General features: G+C 31.0%; 1 protein-coding gene across 9 annotated transcripts in view; it reads left to right on the top strand.

Moving 5' to 3' along the window:
* Nucleotides 1–24608, top strand: part of LOC134710604 (centrosomal protein of 170 kDa protein B-like) — a 65630-nt gene that overhangs the window by 30924 nt on the left and 10098 nt on the right. For 8 of the 9 annotated variants that reach the window (XM_063570983.1, XM_063570979.1, XM_063570980.1 and 5 more), the window contains 5 exons: nucleotides 5930–6007; nucleotides 7614–7981; nucleotides 9090–9273; nucleotides 10175–10845; nucleotides 21631–21739. In XM_063570983.1, the coding sequence (XP_063427053.1) occupies nucleotides 5930–6007; nucleotides 7614–7981; nucleotides 9090–9273; nucleotides 10175–10845; nucleotides 21631–21739 (1410 nt within the window). Of the gene's footprint in view, nucleotides 1–5130; nucleotides 5238–5929; nucleotides 6008–7613; nucleotides 7982–9089; nucleotides 9274–10174; nucleotides 10846–21630; nucleotides 21740–24608 lie in introns of those variants that run through there. The other variant, XM_063570988.1, reaches the window with a different exon arrangement.

A 24608-nucleotide genomic window follows, 5' to 3' on the forward strand; every position in this document is an offset into this window, starting at 1 on the left:
AAGGCATTTTCTTTAAACTAAGCAATACCTAGACATGCCTATATTTATCTCTGGGTAAAAAGTGAAGAAAGATCAAGGAAAAGACCTTGACTGCGATATTGCAGATTTGTTAGTATGGAAGTTGAATTTCAATACACAAATGCATTAAAAAATCTTTAAAGCTGTTCATTCAAGATTATGTTGCATTTGATATGTTTAAAGTATCGTTTGATACTCATAAGCTACATCCTTAGACTTTTGTCATTTTAACCCTTTGTGTATAGTTGTTTCACTAGCAGACATACCACATCTGGATAAAATGGGTTTTGGTCAAAGAAAAGAGGTTTGAAAAGCAAATTGTACTTTTATTCTAGGCGCTTTTTTTGTGAAATTGTACCATACTTACTCAATCTAAAGTTAGTTTTACTTCGCTTACTTCCCCTAATGAAAGTATAAAAAGTCTTTTTTTACAAACAATTCTTTTGTATTTTAAAGGCCTCAGACTATACATCCTGATACAGATGTCTGTCAAGATTTCTACTTTCAGATGATAAAAGTACTGCATAATCAATATTTTTGGCAATTTTTACACAGTGGAAAAAACCTATAATTGACCTTAGATAGGATTTAGAGTTGTGTCCCTTGTTTATCATGAGCATTCAAGAAAAATTTATTGATCATATTGTTTTTTACAATTATGGTTTCAGATTTTCTTCAATAATATTGATTCATTGAAAAAAGTGTTGAGTAGTGTCTTGAAATTCATTAACCACAAATTCATGTCAATAGGTACATATTCTTACTAGTTGAGAGGATTTATCTGAGACCACAAGATCACCTCCCCTTTAAGTTCTTATTAAAAGTGATTGTTATTTAAAGGGGTATATTCAAACCTCCCATTCCAACATAGGATCAGGTTTGACCTTGACCCACTGTAGATATTTCTTTGATGATAAGTTAAGTCCCAATAACACAGATGGTGTACATAAGCCATTTTTTATCTGTCATAATTTTTTTATATCCTCGTAAAAATTTTATTGAAGAAATGACAAATTTGGTCAAGTTATATGGATTTTGGTAGATATAATCCTCTGTAGTATGTTAAGGAAGAATCAATATAGCCCATCAATAGGAAATAAATGGTATATAATAAAACGCTGTGCTGTAACGATACTGCCAACTATAGATTGTCTTCTTATGTTGATGCCAAAGGACATTTTGTTGATTACTTGGATTTTACAGGAAATTTCGTCTTTCGAGGGTAGGTTATTTCATCATTTACTGTTGTATTCTTATGAAGTTGTCTTTGAGGGTTGTTAATTTAGTGATTCAAGAAGTTTTTCATTAGAGGTTTTTTAGATAGTAGATGAGATAAACAACCTTCAATTTATGTTAATGAATATCATAGTAATGATTTTTTTTAAAGAAAATAGTCTTTAGTGATTTCTACAAAATTAGAATCTCATACATTAATGTGACTCTGAAGTATGTTTTCTCAGGATAAAAATTGATGGTAGTTTTGTATATAATAACAATGGGGATGGAAATTATGTAATCGACTATTGCTGCCTTTTTATGATGACTCAGTTTTATCTTGAGTTTTTATTGTTCAATATTTGGATAATTAAGCAATACTTTCTCAATAAATATCCCTCTAAAGAACTACTTAATCATATAATTCTAGAAAGTTCGTAACATTTTCAGACTTTTAAAGTCTTATTAAACGTTGTGATGTAATTTGGATTGTTTGTATTTACCATACATGTAAACAAACATCTTCATAGTCAATCAGAAGACCTACCTGGCAACTATATGTATACTTAATCTAAAAGGATAAAATTTCAGGGTCAAAGGTTTGAATTTTGTAATCGATCACGTCCCATTATTGGTACCGTTCATTCTGAAATGAACCTACATTGAATGTGATATTTGAGTAGTCACCTGATAATTTATTAACTACCTATTGATAAATATTTTAGTTACCTTCTTAATTTAGGATCAGGATCGCTCTTGTCTATTAATCATAGCTCCTTGAACACTTGACAAAAGGGGGTCTCCTGCTAATGTGTAATGTAACCACTCTATAGAACGGTCAAATAACTTATGACAACATATAGTCATAACATGTTAATAAAAGAAATTAAATACTATATTTTATGTTTGATAATTATATTTGATGTGATTTGTTAATTGTGGGTATTGTATACTTCAATCAATCATAAAACTTACATATACTTAAAACTTCATTCATATTTTACGTTGGAAGAAAATTTCAATAAGTTTTATCAATGAATCACATTAAAAATTTGTAATTGATTTGTATACATATGAAAGATGAGAAAAATACATTTAAGATTATGGGAATATAAACTTTGATTTGTAACCTCTTAAAAACCTAGACAACTGACCGATCATGCATAAACAATAAAAAGCCATTTGAACTTTAAAATCTGACAAGAATTATTGATATTTAAATAGAATCGCTATCTATAATAGATTTCGACCTAGACTTATTATTTATACTTATTGTGTATTTCCTATGACAAGTTGGCGGTTGTCCATAAGGTCTCAACCTTGATTGTGGGCTTACTACTTTGTACATTTGCTATAATTTGTGATCAAGGACAGAAATATATAACAATGGAATATGTGTGATAAGGAGGGCAATTATTTACTGAAAATGGACTTCTATTAGACATTATTACGGCCCATTATTTAACTCATTAGGGTAAGTTATGGTGGTTTTAAGATAATATATTGGAAATGTCATTTGTGGGAAAAAGTGTTACTGACAAGGGCACAGTAAACATACGGGAAGATAACTTTGTGTCTGTGATAATGGTTCAGTTGGAGAATGATATTAATTTTCTAAATTTTGGATAAGATGAATGTGATCATTCAAAAGAAAGTATGTTGAATACAAACTTGACATAATTATGTAAACATGCACAGTGCTGTATGTTTGTAAATTGTTGAATAATACATTTTCCTGTAAAAATCAATACATACATTGGGGAAATTATACATTATAGTAAATCACGGTTACAGCAATAATATCAAAACTCTATATTATTCATTTTCATTTTTATCATTCAAAGGTGATCTTAAAAATCGATAGTGTGTGTAAATAAACAGGTTTGGGAAGTAAAATTCAGGGTTGTGATTCATCATAAAGAGAAAAAATATCCGCTTTAAATTGAATATGCAGTGTTGAATCCAGTTCAAAGTCTGAATTTTCAATTTATTTCCACAAAAAAAATAAAGAAAGGATTAGAAAATGATTGAAATGGATATGTAACTGTTGAACATAACAAAATCAGAAGAAACATTATACTACCAGTAGTATATGTGCATGCATTTATGAAATTCTGTTACAACCCAACACTAGCATGTGTAGTACAGTTTTCCTTGGAACCAATCAGTTAAATTCGAAAGATTGAAGAATCAATAGTCATTAAAATAAAGGTTGTTTTGGTGAAATATCTTTTTAAGGTGATTTCCCTTCAGATTTGATATAGTTTAATCAGATATTGATCAAACTGAGTTCAACAACTGATATTTGTATGTGCTGCCTACAACAGTAGATCGATTGATTGATTGGTGTTTTATGCAACTTTCAGCACTATTGTTCTATGTTGTGGTGGTCAGTTTTTATTGACCGATGAAGCCAAGCAAGAAGAACCAATCTTTTGTAGGAAACTGTCAATCCTAGTCAATTAAGATTGAAGTTGAATGCACGACCGCAGCCTTGCAAGGCTAGTAATACAGTCCAACTATTTAGACCAATTTGGCCACTGAGGCCATACAATAGTAGAGAGGCTGCATTTTTTCTGATCTGTGCCTCAGTCTGTCATTCTGGTTTCAAGTTGGACTTTTGGTTTAACATACTTTGCGGTCACAACAACTTGAAACTTAGTATTCTTAACATAAAAATAAAGGAGATGTTGTATGAAAGCTTATTAGACAAGTATCCACCAGAGTTCAATTGAAGTGGATGTAAGAAATTATAGGCAATTATATTGTTGTTCATTATGAGGTGACTTTTAAGATATATAATCCAAATTACACTTTTGACCCAGTTTTTGCTGTTCACTAAACATGAAGATGTGATATTGCAAGAGGTGCATGGTGTCTTTGTTTGATTAACTAATAAATTCTAAAATGGAATTGCCCAGTTTGAAGAAAAAAAGTGAACATCTCTCAAAATCCAAGATCTTAACCAAATTTATGAAGATCTAACTAATTTCTCTTGAAGATACCAAAGTATATATTTCATGAAAATCATTGAAGTAATACATTCCCAATATGTTTATGCATGAGATCTAAAAACAACTATCTTAACCCTGCTGCATGGTCAGATGCCTGTCATAAAGATGGGAACCTTATCCACATTTGTCATTTATCATTTTTCATATCAAGCCAGTAGCCAGGAATTCCCAAGGGGGGTACATGGACAATCACAGATACAATTCAACTTGAACCTTTAACATTGCTTATTTGTTATCAAAAGGGGGTTTGTATGGATACCTTGAACCCCCTTGGCTAGGGGTGTGCATATCATATATGTTTTTATGTTCCTGGAATTTAGTTTTAATGGTAGATCTTGTTAAAACCTTTGTAATTTATTCATAACATATTTTTAACTTCAGTAGATTTAAAGCTTAACATTTTGTAAAATAATGTAAGTTGACCTTTTAAATATCTTTTGTTCCTATTGTTAGGTTGCTGTAACATTGCCATATATTGTCTAAATCTCCTTTTCTCCATAAGTAAATGAAAAAAGCTTGTATATATTTATGTAATTTTCAATAACGTAATTAAATTTTTCACCTTATAAATATACTGAAAAACTTAATGTGTTATAAATGAAATATGATATTTTCTAAGTAGTTTTCAAGCACTTAATTAATTGTTTGAATATACCAAATTAGTATTTTTGATTTAAATTTCATTGCTTTGAAGTGTTGATTACAACAACAAAAGAAGAAATGAAGATCAAATTGTATTGTTCAAAATTATTCACAGCCTTTCACTTCTGTTGAAAGTTATTGGAGCAATTCTTACTAACTGTTAGATTATATATAATATGGGATAATTTTAGAAGTTTAAACTTGAATAATAGGATTCATTTATACTCTATTATTTCAAAATAAACACAGTTGTTTAGGATTTAAATATAAACACTGGCAGATATTATTTCAATTTCAAAACAGATATATGGAAATGAATTTCAGATACTGGTCTGAATATGAAATTAGGTAAGAAAAACCTGTTTTGGACAAGTATATATCTTGTTGTGTATTTGCAATTCATAATATTTTCTCAAATATGACAAGTAACTGAATTCATTTGCCCATGTAAACTTTAATAATATATCTATGATTTGCCAAAGTTCATAGATCACATAAAATGTGAAAATTCCTGTTTATGACTGCTGAGAACTCTTTAGTTTCCTGTAAACAAACATTTCAATATGTTTTATGGGGAAACTATACAGGAAAGTGTTTCAGAGTTTTATACATATATTTATATATATATATATATTTTTGTTTGATGTTTGATGGTACGTTCATCGTTTTGAGAAGATTAGCGCATTCTTCACACAGCCAAACTGATTGATTCCATGTAATGATTGATTATGAATTTATTTTGACTTTTAGAAGTACAGATGTACTCTTTATGAAATACTAGCTTTGGTATAATAATTACTTACACATTGTTTTTGATTGTACTGAACAAGTGACTGTAAAGAAGTCTATTTCTTGTATGAAGTGACAAACTTATAGTTCTCTAACTATGATTGATTGATCGAAAGTTACTATGTATGAATTACTACTAAGCTTGTAGTACACCAATTATTTTTGTTTCAGAACAGGAGACTGAATAGAAGTGTAATTCTCTGTATGTACAGCTAGAACTGTGGTTTAATGATATGTTTTGTCTTTTACAGAATTAGAGACTGTTAAGAAGTGTACTCCTCTGTATGGGCAGCCAGACTGGTGGGGAGAGGAGGAGGCTTATGAAAAGAGTAAGTTTTTCATCAAATAAAGGGGGGATAACAAAGGGACAATCAAGGTAAAATGACATCATGGCAAAGAAAAAGGTTAAAAAGATAAGCAAAAATATAGTTAATGCCAAAACACATAATGAACAGTGCATGGTAATGATTTAAAGCTTGACCAGTTTCAATTCTTAATCGACTTTCTTCAGAGTAGGATTGACTCTGGCACACTATTTGAATAGTGTTTCAAAGAGATCCCTGACTGGATAATTATTTGTTGTCCATTGCTGTCTTAAAAAGACAAACCACACTACTGAAACATATCAATTACACAAGTTTTTAATGATATAGCAGGGACAATTAAACATACAGAATTAATGAAATACTTTTGAACACATACAAAAGAGTAAAATCACATGGGGTGAAAAAATCCATTTTTTTAATACACTCCTACTAGGATATGAGATGACTGGGCATCATGTTGTCCTGCTTTTGCATCCATCTGCTAGTCAGCCCTTCCATTAGGCCATCTATTAGTTCATCCTGTATTGGATAAAAAAAATATGCTTATATATGTATTCAATCATGAAGTTATGGTCACATCCAATCTAAACTTTGTACATATGTTCATTATGATATGAACATTTTAAAATATATACCAAACTGTATCACCAAGACTTTGTGGTCCATTGAATATGAGAGAGTGCAAGGAGGCATAGTATCTTATGGACACATATTCTTCTTAAAAAAGAGGGACGAAATATACCAAAGGGACAGTCAAACTAATAAATCGAAAATAAACTGACAACACCATGGCTAAAACTGAAAAAAACAAACAAACAATAGTACACACAACACAACATATAGAAATTAAGAATAAGCAACACGAACCCCACAAAAAAATGGGGGTGATCTTAGGCTCTCTGGAAGGGTAAGCAGATTCTGCGTACATGTGGCACTTGTCGTGTTGCTCATGTTATAACCTACCGAATTAGACTTTTTACCGGATTTGTAATCACATAAGCAACACAACGGGTGCCGCATGTGGAGCAGGATCTGCTTACCCTTCCGGAGCACCTGAGATCACCCCTAGTTTTTGGTGGGTTCATGTTGTTTATTCATTAGTTTTCTATGTTGTGTCATGTGTACTATTGTTTTTCTGTTTGTCTTTTTTCATTTTTAGCCATGGCATTGTCAGTTTGTTTTAGATTTACGAGTTTGACTCTCCCTTGGTTTCTTTGGTCCCTCTTTTATAACAAATCTTGTAAATAGGCTACTTCATTAGGTCACATTCATGAAAGGGAAGGGGATTGTAGTTACGACGTAAGGAACATATCTGATATTATCTGTGAAACGGTTCAACGGTTCATAACGCTCAACCAACTCGTGATGGTGCTGTAAAATTTACGAAGGGATGATTTCAACTCCACCATTTGGAACTCTTGATTTTCTTAGTGTTTTTCACCATTATGTCAAAAAAAAATAGAGGCCTTCCATCAGGATACATAAAGAATATTTTATATTTTCTTTTAATTTGAACCTTATACGAGGCAATGAAATATATTTTGTAATAGCACAATATATTTGATAACAATTTATGAAGTAATTCATGTTATCTTTCATTTATTTCCAGATTCCAATTCAGAAAAACCATCCAATTTAAGTCTTCAGAACAATGTAGGAATAGGTGAAAGTAGTCCTCCTAGTGAAATTGACAATAGCAAAGCATCAATTTTGTCAAAAGACAGTTTAATATCTCATAAAACCGGTGAAATGGACACGCCCGAGTCTCCTGAAAATAATTCTGTCTCAACTTGTGCACCAAAACCTGCAGATGGCAGCATTAGTATGGCCTTTACTGTTGAATTTGACGAAGAATCACCTAAAATGAATATCAGTGGGAAACTAGAAGATTTCATGCCATCCAAAGTACGAAGAAGTTTCAGAGGTCGTACTGATAAGAGAGCTTCTAAATCATCAGAGGACTCTTTTAAAGAAGAAGTATGTATTTCAGCAGTTTAAAAAATCAAGAAATATAGATGCCATCCATCACTGAATCAAGTATTACAGTATATCTCCACTTGAGACAGTTACATTTTAAATTGAGATTGTGAGGCTTGCTAAGCTTTTTAGATATTTAAAATTTAACTGTTGAGAATGTAGGGGTATGGTCATACATGAGATATAGTGGTGGACTTTGTTTCTCTAATGATTTTTAGATGAAGTTTATCCTTCCTTTTCAAAGATTTTCCGAAAGTTGTGTTCTTTATATTTGAAATCAACAGACATGGTCGACTTTTTTCATGAAGTCACAATAGGAAATTCAGAAGAAATCAAGAAAATTCATAAATGACCAAAAATATTCTGAGAACAAAGTTTTCTCTAGAGAGGAGAAATATTTTTTCACACTGATTGAGAAATTAAAAAATGGCATGAAATTAGAGAAATATAGATTCTTACACTGCAACAAGTGTATTACGATATTTCTCCACTCGAGACAGTTAGATTTTATTATTTAAAGCGCGAGGCTAGATTTTTGACTAGTGAGGAGAAATATTTTTCTCACACCGGTCAGGAAATGTGAAAATAGCACAAAAATTAGAGAAAAATATTTATTTATTTTCAAAGAATTTTTTTTTTTTATATATATAAGGTTTGTGATGGCCAAGTTGTAAGGTACAGTCAGTTTTTATAAGAATCAATGATATACATATAAACTGTATAATTAATGACACATAAAATCTGTTTTATTCATCTCTGGAAGTAGATAAATAATCTCTATCAAATTACTTTCAAATAATAAATATTGTTAGGTTCCAATAAATGTTCTGAGAATTAATGCTTTCCCTGAATATTTACAGTAAACAAATTGCAGGGTAAACTATCTGTGTGATTGGTGTTATCAGTTATTTGGTAACGCTCAATCTTTTCATTCTTATACCTTTTAAAATGTTTGAAAGTCTATAGAAAATGGATATAACACCATCTAACAAATTTACAATCAAACAGATTTAAAAAATCTTAGAATAAACTCCTATTCAAAAATTATGTTAAAAATTTCATATGCAGTTATTTCCCTTTGATTAAGAAATTTATTTATTTTTCACAGAAAAGTTCATCCAGAGGATCTTCACCAACAAGGAAAAGCTCGTCAAGAGGATCATCGCCTGCTCGACAGAAAAAGATAGATGATTTGTGGGAGTCATCGGACAAGTCCCGAAAACCTATGCGACGAAATTCCAGTGGTGCTAGTGATTATAGGGAGGAATCTAAAACTAGTCATACAATAAAAGGTGATATGATATTTTCATTCCTATTTACTAGAATTTTTTTTGTTTTCTCTTAAAAGATATATAAGCTGTTTATTGATTTACTATTTTTGATACTTGATGATGTTGGATTTATGTTAATGAAACAGCAAATTAACATCCCAACACAACTAAAAAGAAATCAAGAGATCAATCTATGGGTAACTGTCTACATCATTGAAAAGCTTGTTATTATTTTCAATTTAGAGAAGTTGTAAATAAATATAGCTGATAATTATAGATTATCATTGATCATCTCAACAAGATTGATTTTCTCGCTTGAGCTGGTACAGCGAAAGTGAGAAAAGCAATCGAATTGAGATGACCAATGATAATCTGTTTATCGCTATTTTACCTATGACGACGTTGTCAATTTCATGTCAATTTCGTTAGCAACGCCACGTGCCTCCTTAATTTCTAGCGATAATTTTTCCATCTCAAACGAGAAGCATGATATGAAAATTATCACAAAAAAAGATCAAAGGAAAAATGCACAAAATAGCGATAATACCAGATATCCTCCTTCAACACAGATCCTATTAGGACATTGTGTATAACTTAAATTGGACGCATGCATGCAAATTTTCTTAGAACAAAAAATGAAAAATGTTGAAAAAAACCCTGTTCATTTTTATCTTATTACAGTAAGGGATATAAAGATATTTACAAAATGCATTCATCAGTTTGATATGCTTAAATTTTGCTATATCAAACCATTAAAAGATGCATTCTGTTTTTATGAAGGAAAAGCAGTTCCACAATATGACAACTAGGTCAATTTTAGAATTCTATGTAAAATTGTATTTGATATCCTTTTCTTAGATTTTTCAGAAAAAAGCATGATATCATGAGGACTGACTTAACTCTTTGTTTTATACTTTTTTAGAGCTGAATAATCAGAAAAGAAAGCTTTCGTCGGGAGGATTAACAAGAGGAAAATCATTAAAAACCAAAGAAAGTGAAATTAAACTTGAACCTGAGGTGAACGAAAGTGCTTCATATTTGATAGATAAAATGTTTTCTTCTGGTACAACTAAATCGCCATTGAAATCACCTAAAAGTGATAGATTCACTGAACATGCTCTGTATAGAGAAGCTAAACTGTATGAATTTGGTAAAGACAATGCCAAGGATACCAGTGCACCAAAAAAAATCACACGTCAGCCTCTTCTTAAAAAAATACCAACAGAAAAGGAGGAGCCTGTTCCTGCTAAAATTATCCCTGTTGAGGCCCCTAAAAAACAAGAAGAAGAGAATGTTAGTGAATCAGGGACCTATACTATTGAGGCTGACAGTAAACCAAAGGAAGAGGAGGAAAAAGCTCGTGAGGATATTGACAAAGCATTCGGTATATCGGATAATTATCTGTCTCAGACCAGTAATGAATCTGGTATAAAAAATCAGGATACTGTAGAAAATGGTGATGTAAAATTAGAAGATATTGAAGACCAGATTGATGAGTTAGAGAAGGTTAGGACACGAGGACCAGTGGCTGAAAGCCTTGATGTTGAAGTTGGCAGTGATATTTTGACAGAGCTCAAAATTGTTGAGGATGGGGTTAGTATAATTTGAAACCATTCGCAGTCCAAATTATTTGTTCTCATCTCTATAATAGATACAAGGATATTTTTCTTTATTTTCAAATTTAATTTTACAATTTTGAAAATAATTTTAGTTTAAATGAAAATTTACAAAAGATAGATCCTTCTATCTTTACATAAGAGTGAGTATCTAAAATTTAATTTTGTTTGACTAAATCTTTACTGGTAAATGACTGCACAAAGTAAACATATTTGCAATATCAAACTTTTTCGACAAATTAACTTTTCAAAGGTTACAGGTTTGTTATATTCTTTACTTACAAATCAGGACAAATTTTGCACTGCATTTTAAAAGTTTATTTAAGTCCTTATTTAAATCTAAGAAGGACTTGTTGTGTAGCTGACATTTTAAGTGTAAAATGAAGATATCCTTATGCATGTAGTAGAGAGAAGTATGTTATAAGTCTAGATCTAAGTGATATTTTAGGTGATCTCTCCTGTAACTTCAACTCAAATGGTCTCAATGTGTATTTTTAGTAACTTAATCATATCTTTAACTAGTCTACTAGATATTAATAGTTCCTTAAAAATAAGCTTTTGATATTTAAGATCCGAATTCGTAGGCGAGCCAAGAGGCCCACGTCATGGAAGGTATTATATGTATTTCTTTAGAATTCTTTTCTTTCTTATTCTGTTATTTTTAGAAATTTTAACATCCCTTCATGTTTTATTTAGTTTGGACAGGTTTTTACATCCAAATATAATTTTTGGAAAGGGTTTCCAAGGTTTTTTAGTTCATTTTATTGTGGTGAAGATTTTTTTTTTTTTATATATTTGATAGTGATTTATGTTTACACTAATCAAAGGTCATATAAGGTCAGGCTGATGTTTACAAACCATCAGTATCTGATAAATATATATAAAGATATGGCTAAAGTGTATTACATGTACATGTAGTCAATCAGATGATGGTGTGAATGACATTTATGATCATTCATTTTAAGTTGACAATTTAATTTTATTTAAAAAAAGACAAGTCTGAAGCCCAGAGTTAGCTTAACTGATAAAGGTTTTTGCAATGTACGAAAATAGATAGATATTGGCAATGGCAAGATTGAAAAAAATATAGGCATAGGACTTTTCAGAGATCATTGGACACACAGTAGAAGAAATATGTGACAGACTTGCAGGAGAAAAATAATTCTTAGTCATTAGCATTAGACAGAAAATAGCATTCTTTAAAAGAGACAGCAGCCCCTACTGCTAAGACTAGTAGTATTCACCTGATCATAAAAAACTGTCACCTACTGCAGAAGCAAAAACTTACTTTTCAAATACACCTAAATTGTCAACATATACTTATAAGTGAGAGAAAAAAAATGTAATATTTGGCCTAGTAGTCCTATCTGTATGTGTAATGTCAGGTTAAGTAAAGGTACTTAGCAACCCTATGTTTAAAGACCTTTAAATCTGTAGTATCACCGTTCTCATTGTACAGCCTTGATCAATACTATCAATAAAACCTGATAAAATTCTAACTTATTTGTCAAGTAAGATTTATTAAACTTGTAGATTTGTACCTACATAAGTAGTTCCTTGTGTGAAACCAAATAACGAAATTACTTTTTTTCCAATAGAAGATTTGTAGACTAAACAACTTAATGTGTAGTTTTTAGATAGGTGTTTAAAATGTTTACAATCTTTTAACCTTGAATTTGATTTTGGATTGGGATAAAAACTTGTTATTTGGTAAAGACACTTGTCTATATGTTGACCTCTTAATGTCACTCTGAGGGTGTGCTTGGTTGCTGTCTCAAGAAGTCATCTACAGCTACTGCACATGTGGTTGTGTTTTTTTCATCTTTTTTCATTGACACCTTAAACTGCCATCTTTCAGACTCCTATACTATAGTTTTTGTAAATCATTCAGGGGTAATCATAAGTTTTGATTGTACTACCAATCTGACTGTATATACCTATATTTAAATTGTATTCAGTAATTTCAAGTACTAGCCCTGGCTACAAACATTATCCCTCCATATACAGCATTTATATATCAATACGCCACAGATCATGTAGACTTTGCTTTTCCAACCTGTCCATAGTGGGAAAGGTGTTGCTGTTTCCCCTTGCATCCCTTTGAGAAGAAACATATTGTTTCTGTTGTTTTATTTTTAAAGATGTAATCCATAAATGAATTTACATAAGCATTTATGTTCAATACTTTTAATGAAAGAATAAGCATGTGAGTGACTATCAGGGTTGACTGTGTGCCTACTGTGAAAGATGAATAAAGCAAACTCTACTTGACCTGTAGTATAGGTTGTTATAACTACTATTAGCTAGTTCATTAAAAGTTTAGGTCAAGTATATTTGAATAGTCTTATACAATATATATACCATGTAAACATATTATATATAATAAGACAAATATCTACAAAAGATCAAAAGGATGAGACTGTGAATATCTACTTAAATACAGGTTTTAAAATCATATAACGTCAATTGAAACCCTACATGTGTTAACCTATTTTCTTGTTAGTGTTCATGTCAAGTTGAAATGAATCAAGAGCTATTTAAGTAGTTGTTAGGTATTAAAATCACTGTGTTTTTTATGAAATGGTTGACATTCATGTGGTTTCACCCATATATTTATCCAATTTTCACCCAGGCAATTTTCTTTTTACATCCTTATATTTTTATAGCCCTTTACTACATAAAATTCAATGTACATTTGTAATAAAATAGGACACTTTTTAAAGAAATGGGTTGACACAAGTGTAATTTCAGTTATAAAGGGTCTTCATAGTCAAAAAAATTTTGTTTTTACTTTTTCATGAGCTTAGTCATTTGAAAAATATTTCTTCGCACATGACAGATGTTACCATTGCAGATTCGACTAGCTTCTGTGTTGAAACCCGAGGAAGCTGATGACATTATCATACCATCTTAACACGTATGATATCCTGTTATCACATTAAATTCCCCCTCTGGACTGTTATTATGTAGCCATTAAAGTGTAGTCCTGTTCTTTTGTCATCTTTTATATTTAAATATCTGACAATTATGGTACAATTTACAGGTATATGGTTATAGTCTATAAAATTCTACACAAGAGTTTATAACAATATGGGTGTACAAAAGATGTGTATTCAGCTTAAACTGATGTTTATGGTACATATTTACTGGGGATTTAAACCTTTGATTTTTCAGTCATGAGCCATTTACAAAAATTTTACTGTTTTTTTTCTGCTGATGTCAATAAGTGTGGTTTTCTTCCTTGTTATGTACAATTTTGATTCCCACAATACATAATTCACTGTTTTTTAAAACAGTATGCAGGTTAATATTCTGCTCCGGTCAAGTGTCCAGCAATCTGTGTCAGTTTGAAATCATGTAACATATGAAAAAGATATTTTATTCCATTAACCATTCTGAATATGTGTAAAGTATTTGCTACTGAACATGAAGCAAACATCAAACAATATTTTGGGTCTCATTGTGACTTTAATTTGAAGAACAGTCTGAAAAGGTCTTTTCTATTCCTTTGCTGTGGATCTCATTTGGGTCTAAGCGTGACTCGGGATTGCCGATTTTTTGTAAGGGTGACACGTGAAAGTCAAATTATTGTTTTGTGAAAACAGGAATTAGGTCTTGTGGGACCCGGGAAATGACAAAAAATGAGAATTGCTTACGTGCATAGTGTAAGCCGTTAAAGCGGGATACGGGAATTTGACAAAACAGTAAGCAGGATCTGGGATCGGAACCCCCCAATGAGACCTCCTTTGCTTTTGATTTGTGTCAAGTGCTTGTACTAATTTTGTGTTACAAATCAATACACTGTTGGTACACATTTTATATAATGTATGTTTTTGAGGACAGAGAGTCTGTGCAGCCTAATTTAGGAGGAAGGAAGTTGTTGTATTGAACTGGTCATTACCAGATATATCTGTTCTATATAGTATATACATTCCTGAGTTTCATAGGATCAATATCAGCTGTTGTAGGAATATTTGGTATTTTTTATTATCACCATATGTATGGCTTAGGTTTGACATGTTTGTATTGAATTATTGGCAAACTTTCTTTTTTCAATAAGTGAAGATTAAATAGGTAAACAATTGTATTTATTGTATCAAGATACATTGGAATTAATTATATTTAATATATGGAGCTCATATGAAGTAAGAAAGATAACTCTTGGTTGTGAAATTTAATTGTTTTTAAATCATTATATTGAGCTAATAAGATTATTTTGAGATTAAAGACTTTGGATTTTCAATTTGTTTGAAATTTTCTATATTTCTTTTGTGTATAAAGAGACACAAGGTCAGAATGTGAATTGAGTGTGGGAACTGTTGAGATATTCAGAGACAGTGTCAGTCAGACATATTAGTTATACCTCAGCTCACTCGATTTACCAGATTTACCGTGGATATATTTTAGATATATATTTTATAATCTACCTTGGTATTTCCATAACAAAGAAGTAGCACACCATGTGGATTTGATACAGTGGTTAATATCTTGCAATTGTAATTTTATCTCGATGCTTTTGTGAACAAGTTTTGATGAGAAAAACACTTGAATAACTTTGTTATAGGAAGTAGAGTAACAACAACTTTTAATGTATTAAAAGATAGGTCACCTGTGAATAACAACATTATTCCTCGGGGAGTATAATATGATGTTAGGAAAGGCATCAGCAACGGTTTATAAGGTAAAAGTTTTAATTTTGATAACAAAATTATTCAGAATTTGAGTATTACATAACCCTTTCAGAAATGAAATTGATTTAAATTGTAATTTACAGATATTGATTTAACACAAAGTTAAGCTGCAGTTCTATTGACGTTTTAGAGGCGTTCTCTTCAATGTTGAGAATTTAATTTAGAATTATTTTTTTTAATATGGATTACTTATTTGTTGAAAAATAGTATGAGTAACGGTGCATGCATGTGGAATTATAGAAAAACACATATGACAGATGTTACGGAATTGAATATTTCATGCCAGATGTTTGCCTGCAAAAACTTCAGTTTCACACATAACAGAACGTAAACACAAAATCTGTATATTTTTCCTCGGACAGATTTGGAATTATGTGTATTTGGTGTCAGAATTTTGTTTTACATACATGTATATATGTTTGATGGATGACCTACAAACTAATGATTGATTGCTATAAAACATACCTTCATGACAGGGGGACATTAGTCATTCTCTTAAGTGTTAATTCATTATTATCACTCTGTCATTACTAGGTAATTGTTGTAATATTAGGACTGCAGACAGGGAAATAGACTTTCTATTTATAACCTTTAACCTATTGTGACTCTTTAGACTTTTCTCTGACCTGTAAAATATTTTGAATTTTGACCCTGTAAAAGAATGTGACTAGTCTTTACTTTGACCCTGTAAAATATAGCGATTTAATCTTTACCTCGACCTGTAAAATCTTGTGACTTTATTCTTTACTTTGACCTATATATATTGTGCCTTTGGTCTCTACTTCGACCTGTAAAATATTGTGCCTTTAGTTTTAACCTAAACTAGTAAAATCTTGTGACTTTAGTCTTTACTTTGACCTATAAAATATTGTGCCTTTAGTTTTAACCTAAACCAGTAAAATATTGTGACTTAAGTTTTACTTTGACTAGTAAAATATGTGACTTTAGTCTTAACTTTGACCAGTAAAATATTGTAACTTTCGTCTTCTTAATTTTAGCATTTAAACATTGTGACTTTAGTCTGTACTTTGACCTGTTACTGTAAATATTGTGGCTTTAGTCTTAACCTTGACCTGTAAAAAAAAAAATGATTTTATAGTCATTACATACACTATAAATTTGTGCATTTTCATGTTCATTTTGTTTTACAATGCTTATGTTAAGTCATGATAAGAACTTATTGTTCAATTATATGACTTCATTTATGCCAATTGACCTTGGGTCAACAAGTGTAATTCTTTCATAGAAAATAACTTGAGATTGGTCTATAATTGTAGTTCCCTTGGCTCAAAATATAATCTGGTTTAAGTTTAATCTGTTTTAAAATGCATTTAAGTTGAAAAGTTTTGAGCATACTTTAGGCTACATCTATATATTAAGAAGTAAACACAGATAACCGATTTAATTTTCCAAACAAATACCATTGCTTAACCTGTGATAGTATAGGGTCAGTTTATTTTCCTCTCTGTGTGTATTTGCATATGCCAGTCCTTTCTAACCATATCAGGTTAAAGTTTAGGTGAACAATACCATTTTGTGATCGCATCAACTTAACAATAAGTATGCTTGTTCTTCATGGCATGAACTGCTTGATGTAAATGCTAAATTAGGGTGTTGACCTAGATTTCACAGTTCACTGAACACTAAAAAGTAATAGTGGTAGTACTAGTAGGACATGGAGACTTGTGGACACATCTTCTTAATAGGAATATTTTACTACAAGGCTAGGTGCCATTTCTGTCCAATAATATGATCCCAACAGTTACACGGAAAGGTCTTTCCTGATTGAGTTTTGTTATTTGGTTACTGTCTGATGCTGATCATGCTAATGATAAATAACTTGTCTCTTTGTGAAGTTAATAAGTTTTGGTCAAGTGCAGCCACAAAATTTAAAGGTAGTACTACTGGTCAAAGTTTAATTGGATTTTGTTTGTTTTTTGCTGATTATGCCTACTAATTTAACTATTCAATTGGTCCAAAAGATTAATCTAATAAATCTATAACTGTTTTCTTTAAGCTCCTCAAAAGTTCTAAACCCATCAAATGAAATATAACCATAAATTAAGTAATCACCTTTTTATTTGAATTTGACAGATGAGATTATAATTAATATTTATCAAGGTATTAATCAATTGTTTACCTGTACATTGGGGGTATGCAGGGAACATTAAATACCTGGACAGAAAACTTTGATCGTTTTACATTTTTCAACCACTAAGGATCCTAATCTAACTGAAAAACAAACTGGCAAAATAAATAATACTGATTTATTTGTATTTTCCACATTTTTGGGCACACCTGGATGTGTTTTTTATTATTAGATAAATAGATGTATAATTATATGATCTACCTGACAGGTAAATTTCGCTAATTAATATCATGGTTGAGTGATTAGTTTTGACAGACAACAGTTTATACATGTCGTGACTACGAGTAGTGATCTTTTAAACCCATATTGACATACCAAACATACTGTAAACCTTTTAACATGTTCAGTTTATGAGAGAGGGAATATTATTTTGTGCTTAAATATGGATAATAATATAGTGCTGGAATCTTTTTTCCGTGGAGGCAGAAATTTTCAGGTGAGTTCTGTTGCAATATTGATGTTTTTTCTGCATGTATTGATCTGTTCTTCTCGGCCTATAATTTCAATGGTGTATTTAAATTGAAATGTACACTTGTATTACAAGTACACTGTAGAAATTTAATATGTTTGCCTTGAGGTAATGGTTTATAGCCAAGGAGACATATAGTCTTCAAAAATAATAATCCATAAATATATAAAGAGTTGAAAAAAGAACTTTATATTGTGGTTAATATTATTTAAGCTTTGTTTTTGAGCAAAATTACATATTACTGGACACACAAACAGTTTGGATAAGGTCCTTAGTAATGAATGTTATGAAGTGATGTTCATTGTTTTTGTGTGACTGTTGATTAAATGAAGTAAACATCCTTGTGACAGAACCCAATAACACAAAATGATCTGTTCAATTTTGAGTGGTCAATACACTGGTGGATCTAGAAATTTTCATAAGTGGGGGCCCATGGGGGCCCACTGACTGCTTTAAGAGGGTGCCTGCTCCAGTCATGCTTCAGTAATTCCTTAAATAAGCAACCATTTTTTCCAAAAAAAAGCCCCCCCCCCCCTAAATCCGCCTCTGCAATGCCTGTATGCATTTTTCCAAAACTAGAAAAAGATTGTGAAGTTCTATCAAAATTCAAAATTTGGATATTAGCAGACCACTGCATTTAATAAGCCACTGGAAAAATAGATCTTTTTGGACAAGATAAGCAGGCATTTTGCTCCCAACAAATCACCTACTAACCCCCTATGAAGATTTGTAACAGTTCTTTTAAATAGGATTCTAAAACATGTGGTTTCAGGTTTAGGATCCAGTGTCACACCTCAAGGTGTCACTCAGTGTATCGATAGATGGTAGTTCCTGATATACTTTGATTTAAAAGGGTTGAATTCATTTTCATATAAAGTGGTATGGGATTTGCTCATTGTTGAAGGCTGTACAGTGACCTCTAGCTGTTAACTTCTACATCATTTGGTTTCTGGTGGAGAGTTTAACATTGTCATTTGGCAACCATACAACATCTTCTTATTGTATACAATGTACTTTTATAAATCCAGAAATATGATTAGCTTTCGTCTTTTGATTCAAAAACATACATTTGTTATGGTACTTATTAATTGTCGGATTACATATTTTTCACCTATTAATGATACTACCTTGGGAGGTTAGCCAAAACATGATCATAACAAGCAACAATTATTAATAGATAGAAAGTGAATGGCTCATTAAAACTTTTCAAGATGATAAAATGATAGGTCTTGTTTAGATATGTGACTCATGTTTTACATCAGTTGAAAAAAGGTGATAGGTGGAGGAAAATAAAATAGCTGTTGCGTAACATCACTATGAATTAATTCTTAGTCCTAGTGCCTTGAATGATGAATTAATGATTGGGTTTATTATGGCATAAATCAGTCATGTGCTAACCAATCATTTTGTGAATTGTTAATCCTGTGTGCATTGATCAAGAGCTTTTTTAAAAAAAATGTTATGATTAAAGAGAAACTTGTTAGGGATTTAATGTATTGAAATCAATACAGCTTTACCTACCCATGTATTCTATGACCTTGCAAAATTTAGTTTCTTTTCTGATTTTCAAGTTTTTATTTCTTATTTTAATTGTTGTTGGATGTTTGATCTTCTAAAGTTGTTGCAATGCTTGATTCAAATGACTTCATCTGAAATCAACCTTACTTTTTACAAGATAAGTTTTTCTTATAACACCCTTTATCTAGAGTAACCTTAAAAACCTTCAAAGAATTAAACAACTGCTAGGAAAAAATTGGTTAACATGTGCATGGTTATGGTTGCAATTGTAATAGCTGTCTGTAAAGCATTCATTGCTGATGGAAACAGAAAATTGAACTGAAAAATAGGATATTCAGATTGAGTTTGACACTATTGTTATTTCTGTCTTGATTGATGTTACTGTTGGTCCATTTGATATTCTTAGGACTGGCAGCATTGCAATGTTTGAGAAAAGAAAAACTGTTACAAGCATTTCAATCAGAGGAACCAGGAATGTGTTTGTTACTGACTCATCTTTGATCATCTTTTGATTAGCCTTTATATAAACACCAGCAATTTGTGAATAAATAATAGCGCCAAAGTATTGTCACTTAGATAACCTGGGATGAATAAACATCAGAAGAGACGTAGGAATAAACCAGATATGTTTCTTTCTTTTTCTACTGTGTAATGAATTCCTATCAGCTGTTTTATGATTCGAAATCAACATTTCTACATTAGAATGTACGAGGGAATATATTTCATGTGTATCACATGGTAAGACCTTTTGTACCATGTAATATACATCTTTATAATAAGCATCAGCTGGGATAGAAAGGTTGAATGACATGTGATGAATTAAAACTTGTTCTGAGGCAAGATTAAGTGGCAAGGAAAATACCATTAGGGGGATAATATATATGGACGATAAAATCATGTCCATTTACGCTTTAATTTTGTCAAGTTTGATCTAATTCATGTAACTGTGTAACGAAAGGAAAGTTTAATGTTATGTAGACAAGTTGGAAGAGATGTGACATTACATTGAACCTTAAACTACTGGAAATAGCTCAAGTTCTAAGTGTGGTAAATTTCTAGTTGGAGATGCAACGCACCCTCCAAAATTGATGATTATTTTAAATATAAGGACATTTAATTATTACTTCCTTGGTAGGATCCTGTATGAATGATTCATTTAGTAACGCATTAGGAGTGTTGTTTACAGTTTTGAGTGGTACTTGTAGATATTTGTCAGCATTTATACTTTTTGGATTTATTTATTGTTGAATATTTGTGAATTCTGACCAAAGGTAAAATAGTAAAGGTACTTTTTTTGCTAGATACTGTACAACTGTTTAAAGAAAAAGATGTTGTTATCAAAGTTATGAATTTTATATGAAAAAATGCCATGTCACAAATGCTGTCACATATTATTGTAAAGTTGTGTGACATATTTATTTGACATTTTTTATAGAGTATGACAAATCCACATAGTAAATACACTTTACAATTTCAAGTGTTCTATTTGAAATTGATGTAGGGAAAATTAAGTCAAGCATTATAAATCCATAAGTTTCATTGTCGAAGGTTTTAAATTTTAGTGAAATACCAATAATTCTGTTGTGTGATAGATCCTTTTCACAGGTATCCAAAGCTAATATCAACAACATGGTATTCTGTTGACAGTTATTATTAGTTGTCATACAGCTGTTATTTTTAGTTTGTTCAAGGTAAAGGTACATTTTTCTACTGGTGTATTGAATTAAATGCAGTATGGATTTAAATAATTCTAAGAGATATGGTAGGTGAGAAGTTTCTCATGATTTGGTAAAAAATTTGCAAGATGGTGAATCACAATACATTTTTCTATGTCTAAGTAAAAGAACTTTTATGAATATATGATTTGGACCAAAGAAGACAATTCTTGTACCGATGACTTCCAAAGTAAAAAATTTGTACTACTTTCTTTTTCAGGATGACATGAAATCACGGGAGCATTCAAAGTGGATGTCTCAGTTGGAAGCATTGACCAGTAAATCGAAGTCACCATCAAATGATTTGGCTAGTCCACGATCTAATCCTGGTAAGATCAAATGAAAATTTCGTCATTAAGAGAATAAAACACAAATCTTAAATACAAATAGTGATTAAAAAATTTTCAAACCTGAAAATTCTTTTATAAATAAAAACAGGTTGTAGTTGTTTTAATGATTGTTGGCGAAACAGTTAAGCAGAAAAGTCAGATTAAATACCTTAGTCTTAATCTATACTAGAGGATAAGCTACAAATCCATCATAAAAACACAGTCTGAATGTCTTTTGGTTTTATGTCTTGTGTAATTTTGTCTCATTGAATAATTTTTAGTTGGGGGTAAAAATACTTTTGAAAATAAGTCAAAAGGTATATGGTAATTGTCTTTCCTGTTCCTTTGCCTTTAGCTTAGAACAATGATTCAGCATTTGCAACAAAAAGTACATTAGACATGTGTTTAATGCCTTGGAGTGGTTCATCTATATACCATATATCAAATGAAAACAGAGCTAGCCCTTAACAACTATTTTTATGTCAGGTTTATAGCGACTCAATACTGTAGAACTAAGATTTTTCTTTAAAATATGTTTACTGCTCAAACTTTCCTATTTCCATTTACAGAATTTGATAAAACTGATTATTTTGCAAGATAACCCATATTCAGTGGTGTCTTCATTTTCATTTAAAATTCTGTTTCTCAGGTTATGAAATAGACTACCACTGTTAAACATGTTTTTTCAATTCATCACTTTTTATTTAAGTTTTAATTTATTCTTGATATAAAGATAAGAATTGTAAATATGTTACTTGATAGTACATAATATTGCCATAAATGTCTTGTTTGTTGGTTGTAGGTCATATCATTAACATTTACCCCATATCTCTTTCTTTATGTGTTCATATTTGTAAAACACAGTATGGAAGGTTGTTCACTTGAGGGGTTGACGTGAAAAATGGGTTGAAGGTGTCAGACCATCAATTCAAAATCCTTATCTATTCAACCAAAATTTTCAACTTACACAGCTTTATTTCCCTTAATTTTTAACTTCATAGAAAACAAGCACAGTGTACATGTATCACCTTTCTACATTTAAATTGCCAGCCAATGTTTAAAGTCTTGTAGTGAAATACAACCTTTCAGAAGGCAGCTATTACTTAAAATAACCCCTGGTTTTCTTGAAATCTTAAATAAGCATACTATATTGGAGCTCCTCAAGTTTTAATTCAAACTCATGAACAATTAATTAAATCTTGGCACAAAAAAAAGTTTTAATTTCTGCAAATTAGTTGTTTAAGGTATCAATGGCATCTAAGCACTATATTTTGTGAGGAAAGGGCTACATTTACATATGTTCTAAATTGGAGATTGGTGAATTGCAGTGGCAGATCCAGCGGATGGGGGTTCCAAGGATTGTAAATTGGGGCCACACCTTATTATTGACGATCAATGCTTTTGAATGATGACATATGGTTGGAATCCCCCCTTTTTTTGACAATCAATGCTTTTGAATGGGGTAAAATATGGCTGGATTCGCTTCTGAATTGCTTGCAGGGGCGGATCCAGCCATTTTACAAAGGGGGAGGGGGGTTCCAACCACATGTCCCCATTCAAATGCATTGATCGTCCAAAAAAAGTGGGGTTCCAACCCCCAGAACCCCCACCCCTCCCTTGATCTGCCAATGGCTTGTCTTGGCACCCAAAATGTCATGAAAAATCTTTTAAGTTGTTGTAGTAGAAAAATTAAACTACAAGAATTAATCTGATTTAGGCCTTAGCGTGGTTAAGTTATTTTTTTCATACAATATTGTCTTATTATAATAATTTTACCAAAAGCCACATTTCTTTATCAAATTATCCTGATTAAATAACAAATGAAAATACCTCAAAACATATCATAACAGAATATTTGGCTGAAATCTGGTATAAAATTTATATGACCCTTCCATCCACAGTTCAGAAAGATTTTTTTTAGCACAACACAAATGTAGTATCTTTATAACATATCTTACATTAGTCTTAATAAACATCAAACATTCCTGGTGTGGTTGATACAGCAAATGTTTTGTTTTGCTTCACAGAAATGGGTATTTTGCCCAACAGTAATGTGAACCTGTCATGTATTTGACAAGGTATATTTAAAGATAATTATACTAAAAAATCTTAAAATGTTTAAATAAATAATTAGGTAAATTTATAGTTTTATTATGCTGACTTGCATATTTTAAGGAGATTTTGAAACCTGGCACAGTGTTTGGTTTGATCATTAGATGATTAAGGTTTTAAAAGTAATAACAATAAGTTGAAGGATATATATATTGTTAAATATAAATTCAAAAATAGAATAGAAAAATAATACAATATTAATTATATTTTTGATTTATGTGAAATTGAAACCTGTCACAATACTAGATATTCTCAATGAAAACATTATATAGAAATGTCTTTTCAAGTTCTGTATGAGTTCAATTAAAAATGTTGACTTCTTTAAATGACTGGTAAAAAAAGTGGTGTGCAAATGAAGACTATTTCTTTGGTCACATTTATGCAAAAACAATAAATTGGGAAGAGGTTGGGGGTATGCTTTCTACCATCTACCCCTCCCCTCTCCTGAATCTACAACTAATTGACAGAAGATCTTGAGAGTTTGTTTTGATTCCAAACTTAATTAAATTTTGGGTTATTTTGAACTTGACTTTCAGAATACGTTGACCTTTATAAATTTTGTTTTGTTGTGTTGCTGGCTTGCTGTTTTCATACTGATGGTTCCAATTAACTTTGAACGTATAATATAGCAAACAGTACTACAATTTTTAACCAAACAAACTTATTTTCCATAACTGTTTATATGTGCAAACCATGAAACTCAAACACACAAAAAAAAAGAATGAAGAAATTATTAATTATTGATTGATGTTGCTTG

This window comes from Mytilus trossulus, chromosome 3 (assembly GCF_036588685.1).
Source record: "Mytilus trossulus isolate FHL-02 chromosome 3, PNRI_Mtr1.1.1.hap1, whole genome shotgun sequence".
Lineage (NCBI taxonomy): Eukaryota > Metazoa > Mollusca > Bivalvia > Mytilida > Mytilidae > Mytilus > Mytilus trossulus.